Source organism: Panulirus ornatus, chromosome 39 (assembly GCF_036320965.1).
Source record: "Panulirus ornatus isolate Po-2019 chromosome 39, ASM3632096v1, whole genome shotgun sequence".
Taxonomy (NCBI): domain Eukaryota; kingdom Metazoa; phylum Arthropoda; class Malacostraca; order Decapoda; family Palinuridae; genus Panulirus; species Panulirus ornatus.
This window is the reverse complement of record NC_092262.1, coordinates 3,141,435-3,156,684: the sequence shown is the minus strand read 5'-3', so window position 1 is coordinate 3,156,684 and position 15,250 is coordinate 3,141,435. Positions and strand designations below refer to the sequence as shown.

Here is a 15,250-nt window from a genome sequence, read left to right as displayed (position 1 = left end):
ACATATACACACGAGTGTAGTTATTTTCTCCTTGTATTGCGCTAGTTGGTCGTTAGGAGAAGGTGATTAAAACTCTTACGATTGTCTACGAAAAGGAGAGAAAGATAGAAAAAAGAGGAAAAGAAAGAAAAAGAGGGAGAGGGAATAAGAATGAACCTCATTAATTCCCTTCCAAGATATAACACACAAGGAAAAGATTGGCTGGGTGTTGGGGCAGACGCAGAATATAGAGCACCAAAGGATAGCCCCATGAATAAGCCACCAGTAGAGAACAAGGCAGGAGAGAGAGAGGAAGACGTCGCGTTCAGCCTCCGTCTCTTGAGTCAAGGTTATGAGCTGGAACGCGTCTCTGGCGTCATTGCCACACACACACACACTAACACACACTCATGTTCCTGAGAAAATTATATTAATAATAGACATAATAACTACACTCTCTTATTCTTTTCCTGCTCTTATTATCAGATGTGATACAAATTGATACAGGTAGACGGTTACATCACAGTAATAAGAGGAGGATTTCAGGAAATAATGTAAAATTGATCATCAATTTGTGATGATGTGTTTGTGATACAGAATCGGAAGTTGGATGGTCATCAAGGCAAACGTCTCCAAGTGACGAAATATCAATTACAAGATTCTTTTTGGAGGAGTTCCTGAAGTCTCCATCTCCTGGCAACATTGTGGCAGAATATGGCAAACGTTGCTAGTGATGTAGGAGTGAAAACAGTGTTATGTTGAGTCTTGGCACAGTGTGTCATTCTATCATTGGTTGATGATTGTATAGACGGTCTTATGGTGAGCACTTGAGTTGTGTGCTTTGTGTCTGCTTAGTCCATGACAACCATGTGTTCTCTCTGTTCCACACTCCAGTTCAACAGTGGTGTCCATGTACCTCAAACACCGTGTGTGTATTAGATCATTCATGGCATTACCCTCAGGGAAATGCTTTTGTTTCCAGGTGATCCCTTTTACCATGTCTTCCGACTCCTTATTCAGTTCATGAGATCTACCAACTCACATTTTCCCATTCTCATATTCCTCACTTCAATCCCACCAAGATGCTAAGCCTCCTCATCCATACACATACAATCTCTCCTCATATGTGACACTTAACAACACGTAACTCATATGATTTGTTCTTCTTAACTCTATATTTCCGAGCGGTGAGCGTCATGCGTTCGTCCAGCCTTTTGACAAAATCTAGTGTCATGTACTCGACATCAGGCGTCATGAAATGGCCAGAGTGTGTTACACTATAGACAGGAGATTAGACTGTGATTGAAACTCATTGGCTGATTGGTCGCGATGGGCAAATTGACTCTGTTGCCTTGAAATTTCAAAACCTGAGTTGGAAACTCATGTGAGATAATTGACTCCACGAGAGAGTAAATGAGTGGTAAAAAATATCTAACTTAAAACCTCGGTCAAGAACCATCTCAATGATGGAGTGAAATCAAATGCAAATCCCAATATCACGGTGGCTTAAGGTAGAGACATATACACGAGGGTATTGCAGAATATGATCCACCTTTTAAAGTTTGGATGTGAAGGTCTGGTAATGGCCAACTCCTTCCGGCGGAGCGCCGGGGAAAAAAAAATACATTCGCTCGAGGGTCAGTGGGTGTGTGACGTCACGGAGGAGGAAGATGAGTGTGTGTGTGTATATATACTGGTAGCAAACTACAGGCAGGTATCATTGCTTCTACAGCTTCATCAACATGAACACTAAGGTATCTTAGCTTTACGAGTGACTTGCACTCACATCTACGACAAAGTAGATGTGGCTGGTCCACTTGTGAATTTTGATATATCATTTTGAAAGATCTTGTCAGAAATGGATTTAAGATCATGAGATGGCTCTTGACCAGTTATAATGTCATGCCAGGGTATAAGGATTGATAACGAGTTTGCTATTGCAGGTCCTGGTACTTTTGAGTCTGGCAGCCGTGGCTGTGGCAGACACACGCCCTTCGTACTCCTACGGCTCCTCTGAGGTAATTGGTGCTCATCTACCATCATAACACTGTTTTACAGGAACCTTATATAGTTGGCCATTATCGTCAACAAGACCCTTAATATCCTTGATGTCCTTCTTTATCCTGAAGGATTCTCTGGCTTCTTACGTGGTTATCCACGAACCTTCAGGATTCGACAAGATCTTTGCAAAGTCGAGATTTCGTAAATATTTCATGAAGTCCTGAAGTATCATAGAAACGTCTTGTGTATCCTCTTCACCATTTCCTGAAACAGATATTTGTCCTTGATATTGAAATGGATCCGGTTTTTTTTTTCTAATCTTTATTTTGTCATAGATTTATAAGTGTATCAAAGTCACAAAAATTCAAAGAACTTAGATGCACCAGATACAGAATCTTCAATGATTATAAGATTCGGTTTCGAATCGAATAGCTGCAAATTATTGTTTTCCTTAAATTATTGATGTAAAAACACAGTCAGTCTATCTCTTCCTCAGTCGCATTTCCTCAATAGTAAAAACTGTATTTCAGGAATCCAGTGAATCTGTAGAATACTCATCAGAGTCTACTGAGGCCAAGTACGACTTCAACTGGGCCGTGAAGGACGACTCCTCCGAAAACGACTTCGGACACCAGGAGTCTCGCGACGATGACAACACCCAGGGGTCGTACTACGTACATCTTCCCGACGGTCGTCTGCAGAAGGTGACTTACTACGTGGACGGTGACTCAGGCTACGTGGCTGAGGTCAGCTACGAGGGCGAGGCTCATTATCCCGAGTCGTCTGAGTCTCGGGAGTACTCTGCCCCACCACGTTATGCTTCCTCTGAGTCAGAGGAGTCTTATGAGGCTCCCGTGTACCGCCCACCCACCAGACATTACTTCGCCCCAGACTCTAATGAATCAAAGTAAAAAATATCAACTCTGTGGTTTCCTCATGTCATGACCCTTCTCTCAGGAGAGGTTGACCTATTAACAAGACGTAATGTTCCTTACGCAGCATCTTTACATTCGCGACAACTTAATCATATACGTCTTTGGTTATTGATAAAAAACTCTAACTTCATATTCATAATTGACGTTATTTACACCTCCTTAGTGACATGGAGACTTCACTTGAGCTATTTCCCTTTGCAATATCTTTATGTCTATCTATTCCCGCTATACTGATCTATAATCTATAAGTTTCTAATCTCTACCACTCTCACAAACAGCCTGATAGATTTCAACCATTTGTTGATGTTTGAAATCCTTTTCATGCTCAGTGTAATGCACTTCCAGTCCCACCCTCCTCTTGCACACGTTGGCAAAGGGTTCTCCAATTGTCTTCCATTGAATTTCCCTCCATGTTTTGATCCCTTTGATACGGAGGCAGTCAGTCATATCATCCTACCTGCATCTGACACATCCTTATGATCTAGTATATTAAATTATTAAGAGTATATATATATATATATATATATATATATATATATATATATATATATATATATATATATATATATATATATATATATATATATATATGAATATATCATCATTATCTATTTTTAATAAATAGTTGGATAAACACTGTTTTTTTCTCTTCATCCTCTTCCTTGAAGATGAGTGTTCGACTTCCACAATAAGTAAACAAGTAATTCACTTTCTTTCTTGTAAAGTCAGCTAATTAAACGAGTGTGATTCTAGGTCAATTATTCTTATAATCCTTTTGGTGATAATCGTGCCAATGTCTTCCATTACAAGCGAAGGATTGATGGCCACGTAATTATTAACCAGCCTTCGGTGGATACATAACGAAATCCGTGAATCCGCCATGAATCCGTCTCCTGGCGTTCCCTGTTACGTCACTCCAGTGGCTGCTACTTTTGCGCTAGCCAAAACCGCTCGCGTTTCCCGCATAGAAGCCAACTACACTAATTTTTTTTCCCCCCTCACGGGCCACATGCATAGTGAGAGCGAGTAGAAATATCTTTAACACATGAATAAGGTGTTGAAAGTTTTTCGATTGGTGGATGTACCTCACGTGGACAGCCTTAATGACCGTAACAGTTGTTAGGCTTAAAACCCAAACAACCAACCAACCATTTTCCCTCAGTGGCCACGTCCGTGTTGGCCAATACGTTCCAGTACCATTCTCCACCTTGGTTCATGCACAGGTGCTCCGTGCTCTCCTGGGCGAAAAGCTCCTGTTCCATGTTCCATGTTTTTATCGGACATTTAGGTACGCCGGGGCATTAGCAGACCCATCCGGGGTCTAGATTCTGTCGTTTGTATTCGACACCAAACAGTAGTTAGACTTGTCTGAGGAAGCAAGGGTAGGGTTGATAAGTAGAGACTCTCCTACTGTCACGAACCTCCCGCTGGAACCTCGTTGGCTGCTGAGGGTCTCTGCCATTCAAGTCTGGTTCTTGTGGATCTTATTGGACGCTTTCTCTCCCACTGACTCTTTTCCTTTCCGCTGTCGTGGAGGGGCCTACGGTCGCTACGGAGAGTAGCGTCAGTATTCGCCCCAGAAGCGCCTCTGGTGCTGTACACCTCACTCAGAGTGGGTTTGTGTACACATCACAGGGTCGCAGCGACCTACCGAGTCACTGTGGGAACCCGTGATCGTGTGGGTGGACCTACAGCTGAGGGTCGTAGGATGCGTTACGTTATGGAGATCTTCATAAATCTCCCAGGTAGGATTTGTTACGTAGGATGCGTTACGTTATGGAGATCTTCATAAATCTCCCAGATAGGATTTGTTACGTAGCATACATTGTTACGGAGATCTTCATAAATCTCCCAGGTAGGATTTGTTACGTAGGATACGTTACGTTATGGAGATCTTCATAAATCTCCCAGGTAGGATTTTGTTACGTAGGATGCGTTACGTTATGGAGATCTTCATAAATCTCCCAGGTAGGATTTTGTTCCGTAAGATGCGGACGTACAGCTGAGGGTCGTACGACACTTTACGTTATGGAGATCTTCATAAATCTCCCAGGTAGGATTTTGTTCCGTAAGATGCGGACGTACAGCTTTATGGAGATCTTCATAAATCTCCCAGTTAGGATTTTGTTACGTAGGATATGTTACGTTATGGAGATCTTCATAAATCTCCCAGGTAGGATTTTGTTCAATACGATGCGAACCTACAGCTGAGAGTCGTAGGAGATTAGGATCTTGTTAAGGGGAGGTCTCCATAAATCTCCAATAGTTAGGACTTTCCTACTCCTATATCCATCATTCCAGGACGGACCACGATCCAGGCCAGGTCGAAGATGATGTAGGACTTTCCACAACTGATCGAGGAGCTGAGAAACAAGTCTGTCAGAGCCATCGAGCCATCACTGATATTGGGGTATCTATCTAGTCATCTCTATCGGTTTGTCTGCTATATCTATATCTAACTCAGCTGGTGGATAGATCCTCCCCGTTATGTCTATTTCAAAATCGACAGGAAGAGTTAGAAGAGAGACCTCTGCTGGGATCAATGAACGTAGTGTCAAAGACCCATATGTCTCACTAGATGGTCGACAATCTTTTACAGGCAAATGTCTTTCCTGAATAAGAATCTTTATGTCCTCTAAGGTAAATATTATGATAACTATTTCTTCATTATTACATAACCTTGAGGGGGGGCCCCTTCAACAAGGGTTCCTGCAGCTTCACGGCTGCGCTACAATCAGTAGCAGGGACAGGATATGATGCCCTTGCAGTGAAACGTGCGACAAGATATATTCCGATCCTAAAACCGTGGCTCGGGTAATTCCTTAATATCTATTACCTAATTGTAAGGTCTCGTAGCAAAGTTTACATCAAAGACACTATTTACCATGCTTCTAAAGTTTCTGAGTTCATTTATATTTTCAGGTAATTAATCTTGATAATGACCGTTAAGGCGTGACTGGAGATAATGAATTACATTTGCATATTAATGTTTGCCTAGGATCTTGGCTACCGTTTCTCATGATGTGAAAATGAAAATCCTTTAATCAGCGTATTTTTTTTTTTTTGTCGCTGTCTCCCGCGTTTGCGAGGTAGCGCAAGGAAACAGACGAAAGAAATGGCCCAACCCACCCCCATACACATGTATATACATACACGTCCACACACGCAAATATACATACCTACACAGCTTTCCATGGTTTATCCCAGACGCTTCACATGCCCTAATTCAATCCACTGACAGCACGTCAACCCCGGTATACCTCATCGATCCAATTCACTCTATTCCTTGCCCTCCTTTCACCCTCCTGCATGTTCAGGCCCCAATCACACAAAATCTTTTTCACTCCATCTTTCCACCTCCAATTTGGTCTCCCACTTCTCCTCGTTCCCTCCACCTCCGACACATATATCTTCTTGGTCAATCTTTCCTCACTCATTCTCTCCATGTGCCCAAACCATTTCAAAACACCCTCTTCTGCTCTCTCAACCACGCTCTTTTTATTTCCACACATCTCTCTTACCCTTACGTTACTTACTCGATCAAACCACCTCACACCACACATTGTCCTCAAACATATTTCCAGCACATCCACCCTCCTGCGAACAACTCTATCCATAGCCCACGCCTCGCAACCATACAACATTGTTGGAACCAATATTCCTTCAAACATACCCATTTTTGCTTTCCGAGATAATGTTCTCGACTTCCAAACATTCTTCAAGGCTCCCAGGATTTTCGCCCCCTCCCCCACCCTATGATCCACTTCCGCTTCCATGGCTCCATCAGCTGCCAGATCCACTCCCTGATATCTAAAACACTTCCGCTTCCATGGTTCCATCAGCTGCCAGATCCACTCCCTGATATCTAAAACACTTTACTTCCTCCAGTTTTTCTCCATTCAAACTTACCTCCCAATTGACTTGACCCTCAACCCTACTGTACCTAATAACCGTGCTCTTATTCACATTTACTCTTAACTTTCTTCTTTCACACACTTTACCAAACTCAGTCACCAGCTTCTGCAGTTTCTCACATGAATCAGCCACCAGCGCTGTATCATCAGCGAACAACAACTGACTCACTTCCCAAGCTCTCTCATCCACAACAGACTTCATACTTGCCCCTCTTTCCAAAACTCTTGCATTCACCTCCCTAACAACCCCATCCATAAACAAATTAAACAACCAAGGAGACATCACACACCCTTGCCGCAAACCTACATTCACTGAGAACCAATCACTTTCCTCTCTTCCTACACGTACACATGCCTTACATCCTCGATAAAGACTTTTCACTGCTTCTAACAACTTGCCTCCCACACCATATATTCTTAATACCTTCGATAGAGCATCTCTATCAACTCTATCATATGCCTTCTCCAGATCCATAAATGCTACATACAAATCCATTTGCTTTTCTAAGTATTTCTCACATACATTCTTCAAAGCAAACACCTGATCCACACATCCTCTACCACTTCTGAAACCACACTGCTCTTCCCCAATCTGATGCTCTGTACATGCCTTCACCCTCTCAATCAATACCCTCCCATATAGTTTGCCAGGAATACTCAACAAACTTATACCTCTGTAATTTGAACACTCACTCTTATCCCCTTTGCCTTTGTACAATGGCACTATGCACGCATTCCGCCAATCCTCAGGCACCTCACCATGAGTCATACATACATTAAATAACCTTACCAACCAGTCAACAATACAGTCACCCCCTTTTTTAATAAATTCCACTGCAATACCATCCAAACCTGCTGCCTTGCCGGCTTTCATCTTCCGCAAAGCTTTCACTACCTCTTCTCTGTTTACCAAATCATTTTCCCTAACCCTCTCACTTTGCACACCACCTCGACCAAAACACCCTATATCTGCCACTCTATCATCAAACACATTCAACAAACCTTCAAAATACTCACTCCATCTCCTTCTCACATCACCACTACTTGTTATCACCTCCCCATTTGCGCCCTTCACTGAAGTTCCCATTTGCTCCCTTGTCTTACGCACTTTATTTACCTCCTTCCAGAACATCTATATATATATATGTATATATATATATATATATATATATATATATATATATATATATATATATATATATATATATGCAGGAGGGTGAAAGGAGGGCAAGAAATAGAGTGAATTGGAGTCATGTGGTATACAGGGGTTGACGTGCTGTCAGTGGATTGAAGCAAGGCATGTGAAGCGTCTGGGGTAAACCATGGAAAGCTGTGTAGGTATGTATATTTGCGTGTGTGGACGTGTGTATGTACATGTGTATGGGGGTATTAAGAATATATGGTGTGGGAGGCAAGTTGTTAGAAGCAGTGAAAAGTTTTTATCGAGGATGTAAGGCATGTGTACGTGTAGGAAGAGAGGAAAGTGATTGGTTCTCAGTGAATGTAGGTTTGCGGCAGGGGTGTGTGATGTCTCCATGGTTGTTTAATTTGTTTATGGATGGGGTTGTAAAGGAGGTAAATGCAAGAGTCCTGGAAAGAGGGGCAAGTATGAAGTCTGTTGGGGATGAGAGAGCTTGGGAAGTGAGTCAATTGTTGTTCGCTGATGATACAGCGCTGGTGGCTGATTCATGTGAGAAACTGCAGAAGCTGGTGACTGAGTTTGGTAAAGTGTGTGGAAGAAGAAAGTTGAGAGTAAATGTGAATAAGAGCAAGGTTATTAGGTACAGTAGGGTTGAGGGTCAAGTCAATTGGGAGGTGAGTTTGAATGGAGAAAAACTGGAGGAAGTGAAGTGTTTTAGATATCTGGGAGTGGATCTGTCAGCGGATGGAACCATGGAAGCGGAAGTGGATCATAGGGTGGGGGGAGGGGGCGAAAATTTTGGGAGCCTTGAAAAATGTGTGGAAGTCGAGAACATTATCTCGGAAAGCAAAAATGGGTATGTTTGAGGGAATAGTGGTACCAACAATGCTGTATGGTTGCGAGGCGTGGGCTATGGATAGAGATGTGCGCAGGAGGATGGATGTGCTGGAAATGAGATGTTTGAGGACAATGTGTGGTGTGAGGTGGTTTGAGCGAGTAAGTAACGTAAGGGTAAGAGAGATGTGTGGAAATAAAAAGAGCGTGGTTGAGAGAGCAGAAGAGGGTGTTTTGAAATGGTTTGGGCACATGGAGAGAATGAGTGAGGAGAGATTGACCAAGAGGATATATGTGTCGGAGGTGGAGGGAACGAGGAGAAGAGGGAGACCAAATTGGAGGTGGAAAGATGGAGTGAAAAAGATTTTGTGTGATCGGGGCCTGAACATGCAGGAGGGTGAAAGGAGGGCAAGAAATAGAGTGAATTGGAGTCATGTGGTATACAGGGGTTGACGTGCTGTCAGTGGATTGAAGCAAGGCATGTGAAGCGTCTGGGGTAAACCATGGAAAGCTGTGTAGGTATGTATATTTGCGTGTGGGGACGTGTGTATGTACATGTGTATGGGGGGGGGGGGCCATTTCTTTCGTCTGTTTCCTTGCGCTACCTCGCAAACGCGGGAGACAGCGACAAAGTATAAAAAAAAAAAAAAAAAAAAAAATATACATATACACATGCCTGGCTTAGGCTGGAGTCTGTGTGTGTGTGTATGTAGGAGTAAAGATATGTTTCATATATATATATATATATATATATATATATATGCAACGAGGAGAAGTGGGAGACCAAATTGAAAGTGGAAAGATGGAGTGAAAAAGATTTTTGAGCGATCGGGGCCTTAACATACAGAAGGGTGAAAGGCGTGTAAGGAATAGAGTGAATTGGAACGATGTGGTATACCGGGGTCGACGTGCTGTCAGTGGATTGAACCAGGGCATGTGAAGCGTCTGGGGTAAACCATGGAAAATTCTGTGGGGCCTGGATGTGGAAAGGGAGCTGTGGTTCCGGTGCATTATACATGACAGCGGGGAGAGGGTACCATTTCATATGTGGCGGGGTGGCGACGGAAATGGATGAGAGCAGCAAGTGTGAATATGTACGTGTGTATATATGTATATGTCTGTGTACGTATATGTATGTATAAGTTGAAATGTATAGGTGTGTATATGTGCGTGTGTGGGCGTGTATGTATATACATGTGTATGTGGGTGGGTTGGGCCATTCTTTCGTCTGTTTCCTTGCGCTACCTCGCGAACGCGGGAGACAGCGACAAAGTATAATAAAGAAACGATATATAAATATGGGTAAAAAACGGGGTAATACGAGAGTTAATCTCTCCTCGTCACAAGCAAATAGTTATCACATCCACACATATTTTACATGGTAAAAGTCGTGCATTATATATGTGTGTGTGGAACTCACTGGATCTGTCTTGCAAAAAAATAAGCAGAGCAAAGATAAGCAGAGCAACGTATTTCTCAACCTCTTAATATCTTAAGAGCTTACGTACACGTAACTAGCAGTTAATGCGTCTAACGACCTCTAATGACCTTGTTAGGGGATACGTCTATACCCCCACATACCCAACCACCAGTTTTAAGAGAACAGGCAATTAAGTCTAGAGTCAAGTCTCTCTCTCTCTCTCTCTCTCTCTCTCTCTCTCTCTCTCTCTCTCTCTCTCTCTCTCTCTCTCTCTCTCTCTCTCTCTCTTCTTTACGCCATAGACTCATGCTTGACCCAAGTGTGGCATAGACTCATGCTTGACCCAAGTGTGGCATAGACTCATGCTTGACCCAAGCGTGGCATAGACTCATGCTTGACCCAAGTGTGGCATAGACTCATGCTTGACCCAAGTGTGGCATAGACTAATGCTTGACCTAAGTGTGGCATAGACTAATGCTTGACCCAAGTGTGGCATAGAGGCTTTTCGTAAAAAAAACTTACCTCTTGTCTTTAGGTATGTAGCAACGGCCGGCCAGGTGGGTCTGACCCCGTGTAAGTGACCGCCCCGCCCCGACCCGCCCCGCCCCGCCCCGACCCGCCCGTGTTGTGAAATCGAATGTGGCTTCCATTCACCTGCTCTTGGCAATGACCTTCCCCGTGTATTATCTCACCACCCGTGTAAGCAGGGGCGTTTCTTATCAGGCTCGCACAAATCAGGTTCTACAGGTGTCCTGGTCGATAAGACACACACACACACACACACACACACACATACAGAGCTTTTGAGGGAAATATGTATATATATATTGGAAAGGATCACAATTTTGCGCGTGATCAAGATATTCCTATGAGTCCACGGGAAAATGAAACACGAAAAGTTCCCAAGTGCACTTTCGTGTAATAATCACATCATCAATTGAGACACAAGAGAGAAATACAACAGTCAGTTGATTTACATCGAAGAGACGAAGCTAGGACGCCATAGGAATATATATATATATATATATATATATATATATATATATATATATATATATATATATATATATATATATATGTATATGTATATATATATATATCCCCTCTTCTCATGTTATTCTAAGCTTGATATATTCCGTTGGGGTGAGAGAGAGAGAGAGAGAGAGAGAGAGAGAGAGAGAGAGAGAGAGAGAGAGAGAGAGAGAGAGAGACTGAAGCTTGAGCGATGCTGAAAGGAAGGCAGAGAACCTTATTGAGATGGTCGGGTGGGGTGACCACTTTTTTCATCTTCGTCCTCAGTCATGCGTGAAGCACCTCTCGTGGGCAGGGGGGGGGGGTGGGAGTAGGGGGTCAGATGTGACGTCACAACCCAGAGGTGTGTGTGTGTGTGTGTGTGTGTGTGTGTGTGTGTGTGTGTGTGTGTGTAACACATTAGGTCATCTCTGAGGCCAGGTGAAGATAAAGAGAATATTTCTGAATTAGGTCAAGGGAGAGAAAAGTACTGAAATACCCTCGTCCAAGTTTCTCGTAATATTTTCTTAATAGATTCCAATCTCGTATCACAATACATCATACGTGTATTACCTTTTATTGCTGGATGTGGTGTTGGCTACACCTAACGTTCTAAGACACCAGGCCAACGAGATGGTAAAGTGTATGATCTTAACATGAGCATTGAACAACTGTGGGGAACAGCTGTTCACCCTTAGGTATGCCCAGTTTATCAAGGTTATATGACACAGTCACTTAAATTCGGCTATGGTGTTCTGTGTTCTACTTTCTCCATATGTATCATAATGCTGGCGATCTTAGAATCTACATGACAGAGCTTTGAAGAGAAGTATACATAAGTGTTTGGATTTAACTACAAGTACGTATGTAGAATGATGGTCCAAAACGTCTTTTTGACTCCAAAGGTGCTGACTTTACGTCAACTGAGAAGCTCCAGCTACGAGGAAGAATTTACATATTGCATCTATCCATAAAAATGGACAAGACTAGATTTAGAATAATGGTCCCAAACGTCTTTTTGACTCCAAAGGTGCTAGCTTTACGTCAACTGCACAAATATTTTGAAAGAGAAGCTCCAACCAAGAGGAAGAATTTGCATATTGCATTTATCCATAACAATAGACAAGACTAGATTTAGAATAATGGTCCAAAACGTCTTTTTGACTCCAAAGGTGCTGACTTTACGTCAACTGAGCAAATGCTTTGAAAGAAAAGCTCCAACCAAGAGGAAGAATTAGCATGTTGCATCTATCCATAACAATAGACAAGACTAACAGCTATCAGGAATAGATATAAGTAGATTAAGTGTTAACTGACAACAGTTTGATGGGGTCAGTAGCGAAGAAAACAAAACAAATAACTCACTACGTTTCCTATCAGCCATAATCTAGATTCCATGATTACTCGTCCCTGAATATCCTGTAAGAATGGTCCTCCTCATAGCAGGAATCTGAGGCTGCATCAGAGAAGTCCTACGGGGTCCTACAGGTAAGCACACACACACACACACACACACACACACACACACACACACACACACACACACACACACACACGTCCTAAGTCGCGACAAAGACAAACCTTCATCTGTTTCTCTCGTGTAATAGTTTATCAGAAACCTTTTGAGGATGAGATCATATACGTTTACAAGAACTTTACGAGATTGCAGTCAAGTACGACTTCAACTGGGTCGTGAAGGACGATTCCTCCGGCAACGACTTTGGCCACCAGTCGTCCCGCGACGACGACAACACCCAGGGGTCGTACTACTTACATCTTCTCGACGGTCGTCTGCAGAAGGTGACTTACTACGTGGACGGTGACTCAGGCTACGTGGCTGAGGTCAGCTACGAGGGTGAAACTCATTATCCCGAGTCATCTGAGACTGTTTGAGGCAGAGTTTGTGTCGTCAATATGGATAATGTAGTTTACAAACAACAGGTTTGATTATATGGTCTGGTACTATCAGTTGCAATCTCCACTCATCTCCTTTCACCCACCATTAGTCCCCCATAATTGACCATTATCTTCATTATCCATCTATAATCAACCAATCATATCTTTCCACCCATCGTTCTTTCTACCCAACACAATCTGCTTATAATTTTTCAACTCTTTTACAGTAGACGTAAAAACGGAGATATAGTAAAGTCTACCATAAAAAAATTTCATTTTCTTTGAAGGCAAATAAGCTCTTCATAGAAAACGTACTTATTTTACGCTAACACTGGAAGTTTAGGAACTATTTTCATTAACTCCACAATTACCTTCCCCACATATGCTGAAAACTCCTTAAAATCATTAAAGATATAGTAAACTTTATTTCTAGTCATTTATAAAGGCATAATACGCGCTTCTTCACTCCATAGAGTCTCAAATATGTTGATATAAAAAGTTGCATAATAGTAGAAAATGTTTGAAATAGGCCCCACGAGTAATAAGTCTCTCCTCGTACATGCAAATAAGTAATTACAATAAGATAATCATACACACATGTCAGGTATCTATTTGCCTTTGTTTCCTTAATTTTTCCACTCTAGTTTTCAAAACAGGAAATGGGTTGAGTATATACGAACAGATTTATTGTATCGTGAAGGGTCGTCCAGTCGTGGTTGGTAGTCGTACATTCATGTCTTACTCGAGTAGTATTGTCGCGCTTAAAGGTCGTACCTTCGTGTTGTGGTCGTACTGGAGGGTCGTACCTTCATGTTGTGGTCGTACTGGAGGGTCGTCTTTAAAGATCGTATCTTTGTTTTAGGGTCGTACTGGAGGATCGTGCTTAAAGGTCGTACCATCGTGTTGGGGTCGTACTGTAGGCTAGTGCTTAAAGGTCTTATGATACATTGAGAGATTAAATCATTTGATGTACGACTGGTGTAAAGACTAAACCTATCATATTAATTCTGAATGCACTGTCGGCTCCTGTCTATTGAAATGATAGATCAATCATATCTATTGAAGGCTGTGGAGGTGCTAGACTCTTTCTTCCCCAGAGCATGGATCTTAACAATGCAGTCAAACGTGTTTGCTTGAAACATAATGCAGTGCTTTGGTGTTGCTTGTGGCCACGGTAATCGCCCTCCTTCCTATTTGGAAAGTTTGAAATCAACCTTGTTTACATATATCCAATTACGTGTTCGTGTCGGACTTAATACGTCAGGGTGCGTTGATCTCTCAGTCCATGCTCCTAGAGGCTCATTGTTTTACTATCCTTTTTACTGAGGGTTGGGGAGCAAGAATGCTACCTACGTATCCTATGCGTGTCGTAGGGGATGGGTGAGTTGGACGCGGGAGGGGAAAGGGAGCTGGAAAGCCTCCCCTTCTGTATAATCACTCTCAAAAATTAGGAAGAGGAAGAGGAGGCAAGCGAGGAGTTTTTTTTTTTTTTTTCCAAAGGCCTAGTCGTCTCTTGTTGAAGCTACTTTGCCAATAATGTAACACAAATTTGTTATAAAGTTGTTTGTGATATGACGTCTAATTATCTCTAGATTTTAAAGTAATAGAATAATCTAAGAGCTAGAAATGTTTTAGTTTTGTTTACATTAAGCAATTAACCAAATGCGAGTCAAATGACTTTGAGTTACCCCGTACTGACCAAACTTAGAACAAACCACCTTTAGCTCAAACCAAATCTAACCACTCCTGTCAAATCCCAAGTGATGAGGAACTATTACCCGAAATTCCTTTTGGGTTTTAAGGCAAAATCTAAATTTAAATAGACTGATTTTCTATCTCGTCCTGATGTTCATGTGAGGTAGAGAGGAGAAGAAGAAGGGTCGAAGCAAGTTAGAAATCCAGTACCCACAACGAAAACTAACCCTCAGAATTCACACACATTCCTCATACCTGCACCAGACATCTTACACCCCCAGCTAATTACATGAAGACCATACGATAATTTAGTTATCAAAATGCTTTCAGTCTCAATATAGTTAGTGGAACCCTCATTAAACATGATAAATATGTTTATCATCGCTATTGAAACTTTTATTAAAAGACCCGTCTTAAAACATAC

General features: G+C 42.2%; 2 protein-coding genes across 2 annotated transcripts in view; both read left to right on the top strand.

Annotated features, from left to right (window-relative positions):
* Nucleotides 1–1,716: 1,716 nt before the first annotated feature.
* On the top strand, nt 1,717–3,413 carry LOC139761032 (uncharacterized). Its single transcript, XM_071684782.1, has 3 exons — nt 1,717–1,733; nt 1,923–1,997; nt 2,511–3,413. The coding sequence occupies exons 1-3, from the start codon at nt 1,722–1,724 to the stop codon at nt 2,889–2,891; spliced, it is 468 nt and encodes a 155-aa protein (XP_071540883.1). The 5' UTR covers nt 1,717–1,721; the 3' UTR covers nt 2,892–3,413.
* Nucleotides 3,414–4,018: 605 nt separating this feature from the next.
* Nucleotides 4,019–15,250, top strand: part of LOC139761207 (uncharacterized) — a 62,895-nt gene continuing 51,663 nt past the window's right edge. Inside the window, exons 1-2 of the mRNA XM_071685249.1 lie at nt 4,019–4,203; nt 5,217–5,325. Coding sequence (XP_071541350.1) covers nt 4,019–4,203; nt 5,217–5,325 — 294 coding nt within the window. The remainder of the gene's footprint in view (nt 4,204–5,216; nt 5,326–15,250) is intronic.